The following is a 16678-nucleotide window of genomic DNA, read 5'->3' as shown; positions in this document are numbered from 1 at the left end:
TATAATATACATGTTAGTACCCAGGGCAAGACTGAATTGATATCTGGAGATAATTCAACAATTTTCACTTAGCCAGTACTTTCAAATTCATATGGGTACATAAATAAGAAGAATACTATATTTGAACTTTCTTAATTTTCATAGATTTTTATTTTTAAATCCTGCTGACATATTATTTGACAAACCAACTAAATTCACTGTTCATTATACTCAAGGTGAAGAGATGAGCAGCACTAAGAAGAGCTAGTTCTACCTTTATGAATATTACAAGTGGAAAGACAGGGTGACAGGTGGGGGGAGGCGGTGGTTAAAGATCCAGGGAAGACATACACATACTTAAAGTTGAAAGAGAAATCAAAATGGGGAAGAGATTAAAGATATTTGAGATTGATTTCTTAGAATAAGGCTTTAAACTGTTCAGGGAGACATTTTGTTATTGCCTTAGTCCATTCAGGCTTCTCTAACAGAATACCATAGACCAGGCAGCTTATGAACAGCAGAAACTTCTCTCTCACATTTCTGGAGGCTGGCAGGTCCAAGATCCAGGTGCCCACGGATTCTGATGAGGGATTTCTGGTTCTTAGATGGCTGTCCTGTTGCTGTGTGCTCACATGGTGGAAGGGGCTGGGAAATCTCTGAGTCTTGTGTATAAGAGTATGGATCGCATTCATGAGAGCAGACCCTTGACCTCCTCCCAAAGGCCCCGCCTCATAATGCCATCACTTTAGGGGTCATATTTCAACATATAGATTTCAGTCTATAGCAGTTTTGAACAATTTACTCATGTTGAGCAGATCAAATCCATATAAGCTATCAAGTTTCTCATCCTTTTGAAGAGAGAGTAATGATGCCTCAGCATCCCTTCTAATTCTGAAAGGCCAAGGAGAATGTAGGGAAGGAAGGAGTGGGCCCAGCCTCACCTGTGCAGTCATGGCTCAGCCCGTTGGGGAAATCCCTGTTTCACTCCTCTGTTTAAACTCTTCCAAGTGGAGTTGGGTTGACCTCCTTACCGTCTTGCCAGCTCTTCCTCTGCCTCCACTGGCGGCGAGCCCCTCAGGGACTGAGTGGTGCCTGGCCCACATGAGCAGGAATGGCCTTCCTCTTCCTTCCTTGAGGTCTTACATGTGTGAGCTTCTTGATGCTAGAAACCCAAGGGAAAGAGAGGTTTAGGACAGAGGACGGGTGTCTGAAGAGGCCCCAAGCCATCCTCGGCTGGCACCTGCCACTCCCTTCTCCCTCCTGAGGGAGATGCGGGCACGTGACGTCTCTCCCCTCTCCTGCTGAGCCTCCACTGGTCTGTGGTTTCTTGCCTTTGAGGAGACGGCAGACAGGTTGGTTCCCCAGTTTAGTTTTGAGGCAGAATCTTGTTATACATACTTCTGTCCCCTGAGGACGATCCTGTGAGTACTGGCTCAGCTCTGGCCTGTGTGCACTCCCTCACCTCACTGGAGGGAGGAAGTGGAAACTGTTTATTAGAGGTCATGAGATCTGATGGAACTCAATTTTTGCGTTTTCTTTTTGATTCTTAGATCTTACCTGGAGTGAAAGTAGTTATTGTTAATCCAGAGACCAAAGGGCCTGTTGGAGACTCGCACCTGGGAGAGGTATGTATAATTCTCCCCTTGACTCTGAAAAGTCAGCAGTGAAATACCCCCGGGTTCATATTCTAGAAACCAGGAAACTGTGGGTTTAGCTTTTCCCTCATGGTGACTGTTTGAGAATTTTCATCTTTCTCTGTAAGGCTCACAACTGAAATGAGGCAGAAGGGGGAATGGAGGCCAGGATGGAAAGAAGGTTGAGGCACAAGCTAGAGTTAGTCCCAGGTTGGTCCACCGACATTCCCTAGCTGAAGATGAAAATGGATGAACTCATCTGCTTCCATCTATTAAGGAGTGGAACTAAAAGGAGCCACAAATATTGAATTTTTAAAATTTATACAGGGACTTCCCTGGTGGTCCAGTGGCTAAGACTCGTTGCTCCCAGTGCAGGGGGTACAGGTTGGATCCCTGGTCAGGGAACTAGATCCCACATGTTGCCACTAAGAATGCCGCAGCTAAAGATCCCACTTGCCTCAACTAAGACTGGGCTCGGCCAAATAAAATAAATATTTTACAAAATAAAATAAGATTTATACAAATTTTATTCCAAAATATATTCATTTTTGTAAGAATATAAAAATATTGTGCATGCTAAGTCACTTTAGTCATGTCTGACTCTTTGCAACCCATGGACTGGAGCCTGCCAGGCTCTGTCTCCATGGGATTCTCCAGGCAGGAATATTGGAATGGGTTGCCATTTCCTCCACCAGGGAAGCTACCCGACCCAGGGATTGAACCTGCATCTCATATGTCTTCTGCTTTGGCAGGCAGGTTCTTTACCACTAATGCCACCTGGAAAGGCCTTATAAAAACACTGAGAAGTCTTGATTTTTCTTCCTTCCAAATCTCGGAGAAACAACTGCTGTCTTATCTCACAGCTAACTGGGAGCAGGGCTCCAGGTGACTGAACCAGATGACCAGCCTCTGCCAGTTACCAGCTTCTTGTTAATGCACGAGTTACTCAAACTCTCTAGGCCTAGTTTCCTCAACTGTAAATAATAATGGCACCTACCTAGTAGAATTGTGTGACAGTTAAATGCATTAATATCTGTGTCTGCATACACATGGAACAGTGCCTGTCACACAGTGAACACTTGTGTTATTACTGTTGTTGGGTATTGGTGTGTTTACACTGTAAATCCAAATACCCTGTAGTGTTTTCCTGCGGGCTTTTTAACTTAGTTTCAAAGCACAGAAATGATCTCTCAGTGCACTGGTGAGACTCTGAAAGAGGCTGAGAAATGAGCCAAGGAGGCAGTGTAGCCTCCAGGTTGGATCTGGGTCTCTTAGTTTCTGTATCTTAGGTGACTTACTTAAGGGCTTCCCTGATGGCTCGGGTGGTAAAGAATCTGCCTGCAACGCAGGAGACTCAGGTCGAATCCCTGGGTCGGGAAGATCCCCTGGAGAAGGGAGTGGCTACACACTCTAGTATTCTTGTTTTTTCATTTGTAAAATGGGAGTGACAGTAGTACAGACTGTATTGTCATGCCGTGTATGTGAAGATTGATGGGGGTGATGTTTATAAAGTACTGTTTAGCACATGTAAATTCAGTAACTGACAGCCGCTTTCATTGTTGTAACTTTTTGGTTATTATAAAAATGAGCTTAAGAAAACCAACATAATCTGTCCTAAGTGGACTGAATTGATTCTGGCGAAATGTGACCGGTACCCTTTTCCTGTTGTAGATTTGGGTGAACAGTCCCCATACAGCCAGCGGCTATTATACCATCTACGACAGTGAGACTCTGCAAGCTGACCACTTCAACACCCGCCTCAGCTTTGGGGATGCTGCCCAGACCCTCTGGGCTCGGACAGGATACCTGGGTTTTGTCCGCCGGACGGAGCTCACAGCAGCCACTGGAGGTAACTTCACCGACTCCTCCCGCTTGTCCTGCTGTGCATTTCAAATGCCCCTAGCACGGGCTGGCCCTCTGCAGCCTGCCTTTGCATTGTGGAATATGTGTGTTGACCTGTTCCCCCTCTGCAACTCTAGAACCCACCTGTGAATTTATATTCCTTTGCAGTAAGACTTTGTCCTGTGAAGAGGACCCAGGAAGTAAACGCCAGGGCCTCGTGTCAGCATCAGGATAGCTGAACCTCAGGATAGTTTGGCCGGGCAGTCGTAGAGATGTGCCCGGTGATGGGTGAATGCCCTCAGCAGGATACAGCCTCTCAGCAGCCTTGTGGGGCTGCCCGCATCCCTCAACAGGCTCCTGGGACAGGTGTTCCGTCTCTAGTTCCTCTGTCCCTAAACCCTGCGAGCAGGAGTCAGTGCAGAGGAGCTGACCTGCTAAGCCCTCTGACCCTTTGGCAGCTCACAAGACTGCTTGGCAGGGCTCTGGGATAAGCAGCCCCCAGTCACTGTCTACCTGGTAAAGAGGCCTGGCTTCAACCTTCCTGCCACCATTAATGGCCGTTTAAAAATACCCTACACTGCATGCATCATACACATCAGGAACTGATACATCACTCACTGGACTAAACGACTGGAATGGAGCCAGGTCATTTCTCCTTTGCCCCTTACATCTGCTCCCTGCTGGCCGGCTCTGCAGTCACTCCATATTTCATGAGGAAGCACACTCAGGCATCCTGAGGCAGGGGAAGCACACCTTGCTGGGTGTCCTGGTTTGGAAACCTGTCTCTGCCCTTTGCTGTGTGACCTTGCGCACTCACTCAATCTCTGAGTTTCCTCAGAAAACTCAGAGTTCCTCAGAAAACTCAGGGAAGTGGGAGTGATGACATTTCCTGTCTTGTGGACATGATGTGAGATTAAATTACATGACGCCTTCAGGTGTCTGGAACACTACTTGGCACAGGGAAAGCACTCCCTAGTCATTAGCTACTGTGTTTCTGTTGTTTTTATTACTATAATCATCAGCTCATCTTATGTGACTGGCCTTCCTTACCCTCCTCTCTCCAACAGCTTCTAGCACTTTGTTTTGCTAAATGTTTCAGAAGTATTCCTATTCCTGAAAATAGATCATTCTGTTGTTTCTACTGTTTAACTGCTAAGTCGTGTCTGACTTTTTGCTACCCCAACCCCATGGTCTGTAGCCTTCCAGGCTCCTCTGTCCTTGAGATTTCCTGGGCAAGAATACTGGAGTGAGTTGCCATTGCCTTCTCCAGGGGATCTTCCTGACCCAGGGATCAAACCTGCTTTTTGGCAGCCGAATTCTTTACTGAGCCACCTGGAAAGCCCAAAACATTCTGTAGGTCTAGCTAAATCATTGTCTTCAGCATCTATGTAGACATAAACTAGGTAGCCTTGGGTGTACAGTGTGTGCATAAAATCTTTAAAAAAAAAAGGAGTGAAATTTCTGCCACATTCTGCTGGATTAGAAGCCTATTAATAACCAGGACTAGTCTCTCCATGGATTCCTTAACGACATCTAGAAACAATGAGCATATATTCATTTCTTTTCCATCTCAGATCCTCCCCTCTCCTTCTTTCCCCATCATCTGGCTAATTCCTGTTTATCCTTAAAAACACAGGTGGCTTTAGCTTTTCCTTCTCTGAACCCTTGAGCTGAGCTCAGAGGCAGTCGGGGGAGGGGAGGGTGATGTCCTCTGTTGCCCTTGCCCCTCATCCACACTCAAGTTACTGGGTTTACCACGTTCCATCTGATGTCCACCCATAGGACACCCGTTGTGTGTGTTCCCCCCACTAGACAGCAAGTATCTCTGGAGCAGGTGTCATATTTTGTCATCTTTACTCTCCACACTGGGCACAGTTCCTGGCACATGGTAGTAATAAGAATAACAAGAGCTAATATTCTTCAAAATCACTGTGGACAGTGACTGTGGCCAAGAAAAAAGATTCTTGCTCCTTGGAAGAAAAGCTATGACAAACCTAGACAACGTATTTAAAAGCAGAAATAACACTTCGTTGACAAAGATCTCTCTAGTCAACGCTTTGATTTTTCCAGTAGTCATGTACAGATGTGAGAGTTGGACCATAAAGAAGACTGAGCACTGAAGAATTGATGCTTTCGAATTGTGGTGCTGGAGAAGGCTCTTGAGAGTTCCTTGGACAGTAAGGAGATCAACCAGTCAGTCCTAAAGGAAATCAACCCTGAATATTTATCGGAAGGACTGATGCTGAAGCTCCAATACTTTGGCTATCTGATGGGAAGAGCTGACTCATTGGAAAAGACCCTGATGCTGGGAAAGGCAGGAGAAGGGGGCAACAGATGATGAGATGGTTGGATGGTATCACTGATTCAATGGACAGGAGTTTGAGCAAACTCCTGGAGATAGTGAAGGACAGGGAAGCCTGGCGTGCTGCAGTTTATGGGGTTTCAAAGAGTCAGATATGACTTAGCAACTGAACAACAACAAATACTCTTCAGCACGTACAATAAACCAAGCATCATTCTAACTCCCTTTCATGAATTTAATCCTCATAGCAGCCATTTATTATTACCCCTCTTTCACGGAGGGGAAGCAGGATCAGAGACTTAAGTTAATTGCTCCAGGTTACACAACTGGTGAGTGGTGGCACCAGGTGATGTGTGGCAGTCTGAACACTGGGCACTTAACTCCAATGATGCGCCCCACTCAGTACATCTGATAACTAAGTTTCTCTTTCTCTTCATCAGAGCGTCATGATGCCTTATACGTGGTGGGCGCTCTGGACGAGACCCTGGAGCTGCGAGGCCTGCGGTACCACCCCATCGACATTGAGACCTCAGTGTCTCGGATCCACAGGAGCATTGCCGAATGGTAAGTTCACTGCACAGACAGAGTAGGTCTCTCCTCAGCTGTGGTAAGTTAAAGTTGATCTTTAGTCATCTAGCTGTACCAGAGACACCTACAGATGTGGAACTCCAGGGGAGCAAGCTGTGGAGACGGGCTCCATGCACCCACTCTGGGGCCGAGTCCTTTCAATGACAGGATCTTACCACTGGAAGTGACCTAACTGGTCATCCACCTCTAGAAGGTTGGTGGGGCTAATGGGGAGAACCAGGACCTTTGGGTCAAAAGACCCATCTGGAAGGCCCAGCGCTGCCACAGTGGCTGCTTTCCTCATCTAAAAATACCTCCTCTGTTCCGTCCTGATCATCAGGAGGATCAAGTGAGAGTGTGCTTCATACTCTATCAACCGGTCAGCAGATGAAAAGGATTATTACCATTATCTGGTCCAGGTTCTCTGTCTGGGCAGGAATTCCCCCTTCATTATCCCTGATAAAGAACCATCCAACCTCATGCTGACTAAAAATTTCTTAAAATTGAAATTCTGTAATTTTTAACTGTTAGCTTTCATCCTGGATTCTTTTACAATACAGAATCCACCCAGTTTCTTTTTATTCATATTTTAGTTGGTGTGTCCTTCCTCAGGTTTGTTTGTTTTTTTTAATTCATGCAAAGTAGCCACAGTTCTTTTAATGGTTTGTTCATGCTTTCCAGATGCTTCTTTCTCTTGCTTTTGTCAGTCTCTCCTCAGACCTGAACAAGGAAGTATAATAACAGTGCAGAAAAGTTGGGTGCCTCCTACACCCTAATTTTAAGCATTTGACTTTTTTTTTTTTAGCATTTGACTTTTGATGCAACCAAATATTGTGTACATTTTTCTTAATGATTGGAATCTATTTTTAAAGCAGCTCAACACTGCACAACACAAATCAGCCCATACCTTCTAACCCAGCAATCCCACTGAACGTCAGGTGGCATTGTGCCTTATGGCACGACAGGAGAGACACTTGATTGGGGCACTGAGCTCAAAGAGGCCAGCCGACTCCCTTCCTGTTTGGTGTTAGCTTATAGATAATAATCTTAGTCAAAGCTGTTATGTTGCAAATATCAAGAATTCTCTTCAAAACAACTTTAAAGCAAAAGAGAGGTCATAGAAAGAACACCTGGTTGGTTATCTCAGAGGCTCCTCGAAGTCTCTAAACAGCTCTGAAACCTCAGGAAAGGTAGAAACAGGGATGGAAAGGCCATCAGGGACCACCAACTTCTCGCTTTCTAGAGCCATGTGGGCATCCACTCCGTTCTTTCTCTCCTCCCTGAAAAGCCATTCTCTATATGTCTCTGCACACCTACTACACCAGAACCTTCCAGTCCACACATCCTCAGCTGAGGTGACCAGCTAACAACTTTTTAGTCCCACTTCCAAACACCCAAGAGATTTTAAATGGTTTAACCAATCAGTTGTTATCATGGGGCAAGGCAGTTCATTACACATGTGGCTCAGAGCCTTCTGGTTGAGTCCAAGTGAGAAGGCAGTTCTTGGGGCAGTGAGGGTAAGCCTTGGGCAGACACTATAAAAGATGCCACATTAACTGAGCGTCACTGAAATTGCAGTGCTGTGTTCACGTGGACCAACTTGCTCGTGGTGGTCGTGGAACTGTGTGGCTCTGAACAGGAGGCCCTGGATCTGGTTCCTTTAGTGACAAACGTGGTCCTGGAGGAGCATTACCTCATCGTGGGCGTGGTGGTCGTGGTGGACCCAGGTGTCATCCCCATCAACTCCAGAGGAGAGAAGCAGAGGATGCACCTCCGTGACAGCTTCCTCGCTGACCAGCTGGACCCCATCTATGTGGCGTACAACATGTAACCAGCCTCGTGGGATTGCAGGGACCGTCCTGCAAAACCACGGGAACCAGAGACCCGTGACTGATGTGAAATAAGCTGAGATGGCTACATTATATTCTTCATCTCATCCTGTGGTATCCTGCCATCATAGGACACGCAGGAGAGGGGAATTCTGTGGTGGCAAATGAAAAAAATGTTAACAATCTGTTAGTCATGAGCTTTGACATAGCGTGAGCAGCACGTTACTAAAGCAATTACATGCATGTTGCATTTTTTTCATCTGTTGTATATACTTGTATTTTTATCTAATGCTGTTTTAGATTTTTGTAAGGGAGTTTAATGAATTCACATGAAGGGGATAGTTTGAGTTACACAGTCCCCCGCTCTGTACTGTATTTTGCCATTTTACCATAGTTAGACACTCTGCGGGTTTTGTTAACATGGAGCTACTCGGCTTACTTTCAGTTGACCCATAAGCAAATCAGATAACACACTGAATATGAGAATTACTTTATATATATAATTCTTGACTGTAAAACATTTTGACCAGTGTTTTAAACATGTAAATAGGAATACACATAATTCAGCTAAAAAATGTAAGAATTGGCTTGTATAGTTGTAACAACTAAAGTAGAAACATTGCTGCTCTGAGAGAGAATCTCGGTATTCTCTGGGTGCAGTGTAATTGAATAGATGACTAAAAAGTGCAGATTGTTTGCAGGTTTTGCTGCACATTGTACTATGTCTCTGTTGGCTGGTATATTTTATAAACTGAAGCTGCCTATGTTTGTTTTTTAGGCTTGCATTCCCAGAATCAGCTTAAGCTTTTAAGAATTCAGCCTGTTTCTACAAACTGAAAAATCTCAGTTGAAAAATCAAAATGTTAGGAAAAGCTCAGATTCATTAGATCCAACCCAATTTTAAGGAACCACAATAACTCACTCCGGCCCCCAGTGTTGAAACAGTCTTTCACATGTAAAGTGACTACACAAGAATTTAGAATTTCCTCTTTTCCAGGCCCATTGTATACTGTGTTTGCAGTTATACATATAGCTTCTCTTTTCTGAGAACTGAAGAGCATCCTCTATGCTTCCAGTTCACGAGGGCAGGGATTTAAGAACACGAGCGATAGGCTGGGAAGGCAGTGGGATCGACAGTCACGCGAAGGCGTTAAGGCCTCATAACTCCACGTCTCAGAACTGACCAATTTGGGTTGCCAAAACAGCCAGGCTTATGCTGAAATAGGGGAAGTCTAATGTATGCAAGAAACCCTTTTGAAATAACTGTGGTGCCCAGGCCAAGCAGATGGAGCCTGGGACTGAGTGTGGCCTCTGGCTCGGTTTCCTTTCTTTGGTCTGATACTTCATGTATTTGAATATAGTTGAATTTTATTATTTTTTTTCTTACAGAAATATTTTTAAAAATTAAAAAAAAAAACTCAAAGTGAACAGAGTTAACTTGTTAAATCAGAATGGTTCTCTTTGACCCACTCTGATCTATTGTGTAAATATTTATTTAGACTATTTTAATAATGCATATTATTTACCCCACTGTAACATCATGTAAACTAAATATGTTTTTAAACAATTTTTAAGACTTGTAATTACCCTGAAAATAAGGTTTATAATGGAAAGACCAGACCCTTTTGCCACCGCAGCACTCCGGGGGGCTGCCCTTACACAGGCTCATGACTCAGAGCCACTTTATTGACTTCCTTTTACATAATCCTCTTTTCCTCCAAACTCATTCTCCACAGAGGGAAGACCTTGACATTTTCCAGTTCCAGATCTCTTTTCAGCATTTTGGATGATGTTCCATTTTACACGATAGGAGAGGTTCTAGGATGTACAGGGAAAAAAGCATTTGCACTGGGGTTAGACATCCCAGTGACTAGCAATGGTTTGGTCTGCAGAGAAAACAGCCTACTTATTTGGAAAGTAATTTTCTTAAAAAGAGTTTTTAATGAGTCACTAATCAAAGCAAGGGATCCTGAGGATCTCCTATCTCTGTGATCACAAGTTCTAAGAAAAAAATAGAAAAGACAGAGTCCTATGGGTTGCTTTCAGAATTCTTACTGCACAAGGTAGGGTGTCTGCTCGAAATAAAATGTGAGCCATATCTGTCATTTTAAAATTTCTAGTAACCACATTTTAAAAAGTAAAAAGAAACAGGTGAAATTGATTTTAATACATTATTAGCACAATATATCAAAAGTACTATCATTTCAATGTGGGATCAATATAAAAATGTATTAATTAGAGATTTTACTTTTTTTCATATTATATCTTTGAAATCTAGTGTGTATTAAACACATCTCAATTCGAGACTAGCTGTATTTCAAGTTCTCAGTAGCCACACATGGCTATTGGCTACTATACTGGACAGTGCGGATCTATACTCATTCCTTCAAATGAAATATTCCGTTAATCTCACAGTATGCCCAATTCCCAGTTATTTAGGGGCTGATTATCTAGTTTGGTAGTTCCTCAGGCCTCTGATTTATTGTTATCTTTTTGCTTTCTGCCCTGTGGCTGCTTTATCTTTTGCCTATCCCCCAAAGCCAGAATAAGCTAGTGGAGGAAAGAAAGCTAAGATGCTAAGATGTGTCTTTGGGGGAAAGTTTCCTCTGGAAGGGGCAGAGAGTCTAGTCCTTAATTTAGATGTGTTTGTGGGATCATCTGCAGATCCAGTGCCTAGTCTGTTGCAGACTTGGTAAGAAAACTCTCTTGATGACACAATGCTCTTAGTCTTTCCATGTTAAAGCCGAACCTTTATGGTAGAACTGGCTCTTAAGACAGGCCCCAAAGGCCATTATTGATAGAAACAGCCTTGCCAAAACTTGGGAACACATTCTGTCCAGGTTTTCATGCCTGGGTGGGGGAGGGGGGGACCTAAATGAATAGCAAGCCCTCTTTTCGGATAAGAGAGAACCTATTCAACTGAAAGTTTTTGAACCTCTCTGCCTCTCAGCAAAAGTAAGGAGGGTAGATCAGGGAGGGGCTGCCTCAGGACAAATACCATCTCCTGCTTTAGTGGGACCCTTTGGATGACCAGCATGCTAATAGGCATCAGTGAAGCCACACTCCTTTCCTTCCTGCCTCTTAAAGGGCCCCTGTCTCCCCTGTACCAGGTCCTCCTGAAGTTGTGCTGCCTCAGGCTGTTTAGGGACCATCGCCTGTCTATTGGTCATTTGAGCTCTCCTTAATGTTAGTCCCTGGGCAATGCTTGCTTAATGTTTTTGTTGAATCAACAGAGGGCCCGAGGCCTTAGGTTTTTTTTCTTTTTTTGGTTAAGGTCTCTGCCCCAGGCATGGTGCTCAATATCTTGGCCAAATAAATTACTTTCCTTGAATATCCAGGAATCTTTGGACTAAAGCAATGAGGAGTTATCACCTCACCCTCAAACTCCAACATGATCTATGCCTTAGAGTTATTTTTGTTGTCTGCTTTCATGTAAAGCAAGAGTATTTGGACAAGCTGCAGTACTCCAAATACACAATAGGCCTTTTCTTTATCATTCATAACAACATTTCTGGTTTAGGTATATGTAGGTGGGGGCCATGTTATTTGTCCAGAGGAAGAGAGTGTAAAGATATAAGAATAATTTTTTAGTCCTAAATGCTGTTTTGTTTATTTTTTGTCAAGATATTTACCAGTGTCAGATTCAAATTATAGTACTGTGTAATTATGTATAAAGTTTTTTTTTATTTATTTGAAATTAGACTAGATATACATTTTTAAATTTAACATCTGGCTGGACAGTGTTCTATTAACTCATTGAATGTGTTTTCTTTGTCTTGTGTTAATAAATATTGATGCCTGATTGTGTTTAATGCTTCACATGTTGGGAGGACTGATAAATTGGAATTAATAAAATTTAATTTTAACTCAGATAGTGAGACCCAAAGATGGCTGGAGAGGTCTTAGGAAAATGACCACAGAGATCCAGAGTTATAGCAAATCAGTTCTATAAAAGGAGGCCAGATTGAGGAACAGTAGAGAGTCATTTTGGGCCTTTTGTCTGGAACAATCATAGCTTAGTTTTCCTCCTACCCATGTGGTATTTGGTAGTTTTAAACTTTTGAGCATACATGTTAATTTTTTAAAAATCTGTAATTGATGTGGGTTTCAACTTTTCTTTTTTAAAAAAATTTTATTTATTTTTGGCTGTGCTGGGTCTTTGTTGCTGTGAGCATTCTTTCTCTAGTTGTGGCAAGTGGGGGCTGCTCTTCATTGTGGTGTGTAGGCTTTTCAGTGCAGTGGCTTCTCTTATTGCAGAACATGGGCTCTAGGCACATGGGCTCCATAGTTATGGCGCATGGGCTTAGTTGCCCTGTGGCATGTGGAATCTTCCCAGACCAGGGATCGAACCCGTGCCCCCTGCATTGGCATGCAGATTCTTAACCACTGAGCCACCAGGGAAGTCCTGGGTTGCAGCTTTTCTAAGGTAATACTTCATTTGTGCTACCATTTCCTGGTTTCAAGAAACTTGATAGGAGTTTTTATCAAATTGTGCATATTCTACAACACTGAAACTGGTCTTTGAATTATAGTTCAAGTTATTCAGGCAGCTGAGAACTTTTTAAATTTAACACACATTTATTGAGTGCCTAACTCAGTAGACAGAAGTCACTGTGATCACATCTGATGCTAGAGGGAGAGAAACAGCTGGACAGCTCTGGCCCAGAACTACGTATTGGGAGACGTTCTTTTAAAAGTGGTAATTGAAGTCGTGGAAGTGGATGATGGTGCCAAGAAAGATCATATGAGACAAGACTTAATAATGGAGCCACAGAGAACATGAGTCTTTAAAGGCTGAGGGAAGAAGAAGAATCTACAAAAGGGAGAAGGAATTGCTGGAGAGATAGGGTCAAAACCAGGAAGGATATTAGGCATGGAAATCGTAGGAAGAGTTTCAAAGGGGAGGGAGTGCTCAACAGTGCCAAAGTTCAGTGGAAAATGCCATTGGAATTGGGTGGGTACTGCATTGAATCTGTAGATTGCCTTGGGGAATATGGTCATTTTCACAGTATTAACTCCTCCAATCCAAGAACCTGGTCTATGTTTCCATCTGTGTCAGCTTCAGTTTCTTTCTACAGTGTCTTACTGTTTTCAGAGTATAGGACTTTTGCCTCACTTGTTGTTGTTGCTTAGTCACTAAAGTGTATGACACTGGGATCCTTCTGGGAGCCTGCCAGGCTCTTCTGTCCATGGGATTTCCCAGGGAAGAATACTGGAGTGGATTACCATTTCCTTCTCCAGGGGATCTTCCCAATCCAGGGTTTGAACCTGTGTCTCCTGCATCGCAGGCGGATTCTTTACCACTGAGTTGCCAAGGAAGCCCTTTGCTGCCTTAGATAGATTTATTCTTAGGTATTTTATTGTTTTTGATGCTATGATAAATGGGATTGTTTCCTGTTTGCAGATGACATGATACTATATGTAGAAAATCCTAAAGATGCTACCAGAATACTACTGGACCTCATCAATGAATTTGGTAATGCTGCAAGATACAAAATGAATGCACAGAAATCTGTTGCCTTTCTATACACCAACAATGAAATAGCAGAAAGAGAAATTAAAGATTTCTTTAACAGATCATCTATTACAAACCTACAGTAAAATATATTTAATGGTGATACTTCAGAAGCACTACCATGAAGGTCAAGACTGTGATGAGGATACTTATTATCTATCATTTTTATTCAGCATTGTACTTGAGTTTATAGCTAGCATAATTAGGGGGAAAGAAATAAGCTATGCGAACTGGATACAAAGGAAGAAAAACATAAATATTTGTAGACAATATAATAGTCTATGTAGAAAATACAAGAGAATTTACAAATTTTTTAAAATATTTATTTATTTGACTGCACCAGGTCTTAGTTATAGCATGTGGGATCTAGTTCCCCGACCAGGGATCGAATCCAGGCCCCCAGTATTGGGAGCACAGAGTCTTAGCCACTGGAACACCAGAGAAGTCCTGAGAATGTATGCTGAATACAAGATGAACATAAAAATCAGTATCATGAGTCAGATAATGGTGGAGTTACCATGGTCAGATTAACCCTCCCAAAGATAGAAATAACTACTTTTGAAAAAGGAAGAAAGAAAAATGAAGTGCAATAGGTGATATTTGTGTGTGACTTTTTGTTTGAGGACATCCCCATAACTCCAAATAGCTTAAGTAGTAAAGAACCACAGTCTATTGGCTTATGGTGTAAAAGGACAGTTCCAGGTTGGCAGAGCAGCCACAGAGTAGATGAAAAATCTATAAAGCGAGAGAGCCCCAGAAGATATATCTCCAAACCTGCATATAGAATCTGTCAAAATCTTTGATTAATGGCTAAACAAAATTATATGGAGAAAAATCCAGAGTTTCTGGTGAAACAAAGCATCAGCTAGAAGCTGAAAGAGTTGAGCAGAAATTATAGCCATTGTCTATGACTGAAGAAGAAAGAGATTGGAAATTAAGCCCTCTCAAATCAGCTGCCTTCTGGAATAAAAATCACCCTGTAAATGAATATAATTCATCCCAATGATAAAACTACTAGAAATCTGAAGAAACAAAAATATGAATCATACTTAAGGAAAAAGAAAATCAGTCAACAGATACCAACTGCAAGTTCACTCTACTGAGATGTTGCAATTAGTAGTTAACGGCATTAAATCAGCCATTGTTTATATATATATAAGTAATATATATACAAACATTATATGTTTATATATATATAAGTAATATATATACAAACATTATATGTTTATATACACACAATGGATAAATAGGGAATCTAGAAGAGAAATAGAGACTATTTTAAAAAATGGAAATTCCAGAACTGAAAAGTACAGTATTGAAATGAAAAATTTGGGAACTTAATGACCTTAACAACATACTGGAGCTGGTATACTAAACAATAAGTGACCTTGAAGATTGATTAATAGATTATCAATCTGAAGAACAAAGAGAAAAAAAGATTGAAGAAAAAAGTAAGAGAGAAAGCTTTAGAGTCCTTTGGCATTCCAGGTAGGAAAGAGAATGGGACTCACAAAAAATATGTGCAGACATAGAGACAAAAGCTCACTAAATTTGGAAAGACATAAATTTACAGACAGGAAATTCCAGGAACTATGGGTGACATATAGAAAACCACTCTTGGGCATGATCAAGGGAAAACTTAAACTTCAATAAAGCAAAAGTCTTAAAAGTAGCCAAGGGAAAGTGACACATTACATACAGGAGAACAATGGTAATAGCCAACTTCTCATTAGAAATAGAAAGGAGGAGAATACAGAATGATGTATTTAGAGTGCTGGAAGAGAAAAAAGGTATCAGTTCTGTGCCTTGTCAGATCTTTCAAACATGATGGTGAAAGCTCAATCTGATAAAGACCATCTATGAAAAAAATTGACTGCTTATATCACACTTAATAGTGAAAAACTGGATGATTTCTCCCTGAGATTGGGAACTAGACAAGAAAGTCTGTTCTCACCACTTCAACATTGAATAAAAGGCAATTAGGCAAGAAAAATGTAAGTTATCCAGATTGAACAGGAAAAATTAAGGCTCTCTCCAGTCTCAGATGAAATGACTTGTATATGTGAAATTCTAAAGAATACACACATGCAAACTACTAAACAAGTTCAACACGGTTGCAGAATGCAAGATCAACAGAAAATCTATTTTTTTAATTAATTAGCCATGAACATTCCAGAAAATGAAATTTAAAAACCAATTCTATTTAAAATAGCATCAAAAAGAATAAATACTTAATTCTAATCAAAGTGCAAAGTTGTATACTAAAAACTACAAAATTGTTGATAGAAACTAAAGAAGAACTACACACATGGAAAGTCATCCCATGTTCATGGATTGGAAGATTAATATTGGTAGGATAGCAATATGCTCCAAATTGATCTACAGACAACATAGTATCAAAATCCTAGCTGACTATTTTACAAAAATGAACAAACTAACCCTAAAATTCATCTGGAAATATAAGGGATTCAGTAGTCAAAACAGTCTTGAAAAAGAATAATAAAGTTGGAGTACTTACATGCCCATATTTCAAAACCTACTACAAAGCTATAGTAGTGATACCGGCAGAAGGATAGACCTCTCAGTGGAGTAGAATTGAAAGTCCAGAAATGGGAAAGTGAAATTGCTCCCAATTTAGCCAAGTTAATAAATTAATAACTCTATTAACATTGCATCTTATGAGGAAATGGTGGTGATGTCACCAGACACAGTGGTCCTTGTTTAAGCTCTTTTTAATTCACCAATTTGGTCCCTGCAGAAATTCATGGATCCTGGAGGATGGCGGTACATTACTGCAAGCTCAACTGAATTGTAGACCCAATTATAGCTGTTGTATCTTTGTTAGATCAGATTAATATGGTCTCAGTACATAGTATGTAGCCATTGATTTGACAAATGTGTCTTTTTGTATTCCAGTCAAGAAAGAGAATCAATTAGTTCTCAAGGAAAATATTTTGTAACTAAATGTGATAGATATTCACTAGACTTACTGTGGTAATCATTTTGCAAT

The 16678-nt window shown here is 41.6% G+C and overlaps 1 protein-coding gene across 2 annotated transcripts in view; it reads left to right on the top strand.

Moving 5' to 3' along the window:
- The window catches only part of DIP2B (disco interacting protein 2 homolog B), a 224034-nt gene extending 212079 nt beyond the window's left edge, over nucleotides 1-11955 (top strand). For both annotated transcript variants that reach the window (XM_043884446.1, XM_043884442.1), the window contains exons 35-38: nucleotides 1530-1604; nucleotides 3285-3462; nucleotides 6198-6321; nucleotides 7903-11955. In XM_043884446.1, the coding sequence (XP_043740381.1) occupies nucleotides 1530-1604; nucleotides 3285-3462; nucleotides 6198-6321; nucleotides 7903-8155 (630 nt within the window). In that variant the 3' untranslated portion in view covers nucleotides 8156-11955. The remainder of the gene's footprint in view (nucleotides 1-1529; nucleotides 1605-3284; nucleotides 3463-6197; nucleotides 6322-7902) is intronic.
- The last annotated feature ends 4723 nt before the right edge of the window (nucleotides 11956-16678 follow it).

This window comes from Cervus elaphus, chromosome 3 (assembly GCF_910594005.1).
Source record: "Cervus elaphus chromosome 3, mCerEla1.1, whole genome shotgun sequence".
NCBI lineage: Eukaryota > Metazoa > Chordata > Mammalia > Artiodactyla > Cervidae > Cervus > Cervus elaphus.
Note: the sequence above shows the minus strand (reverse complement) of the source record. Positions and strands in the feature narration are given on the sequence as shown.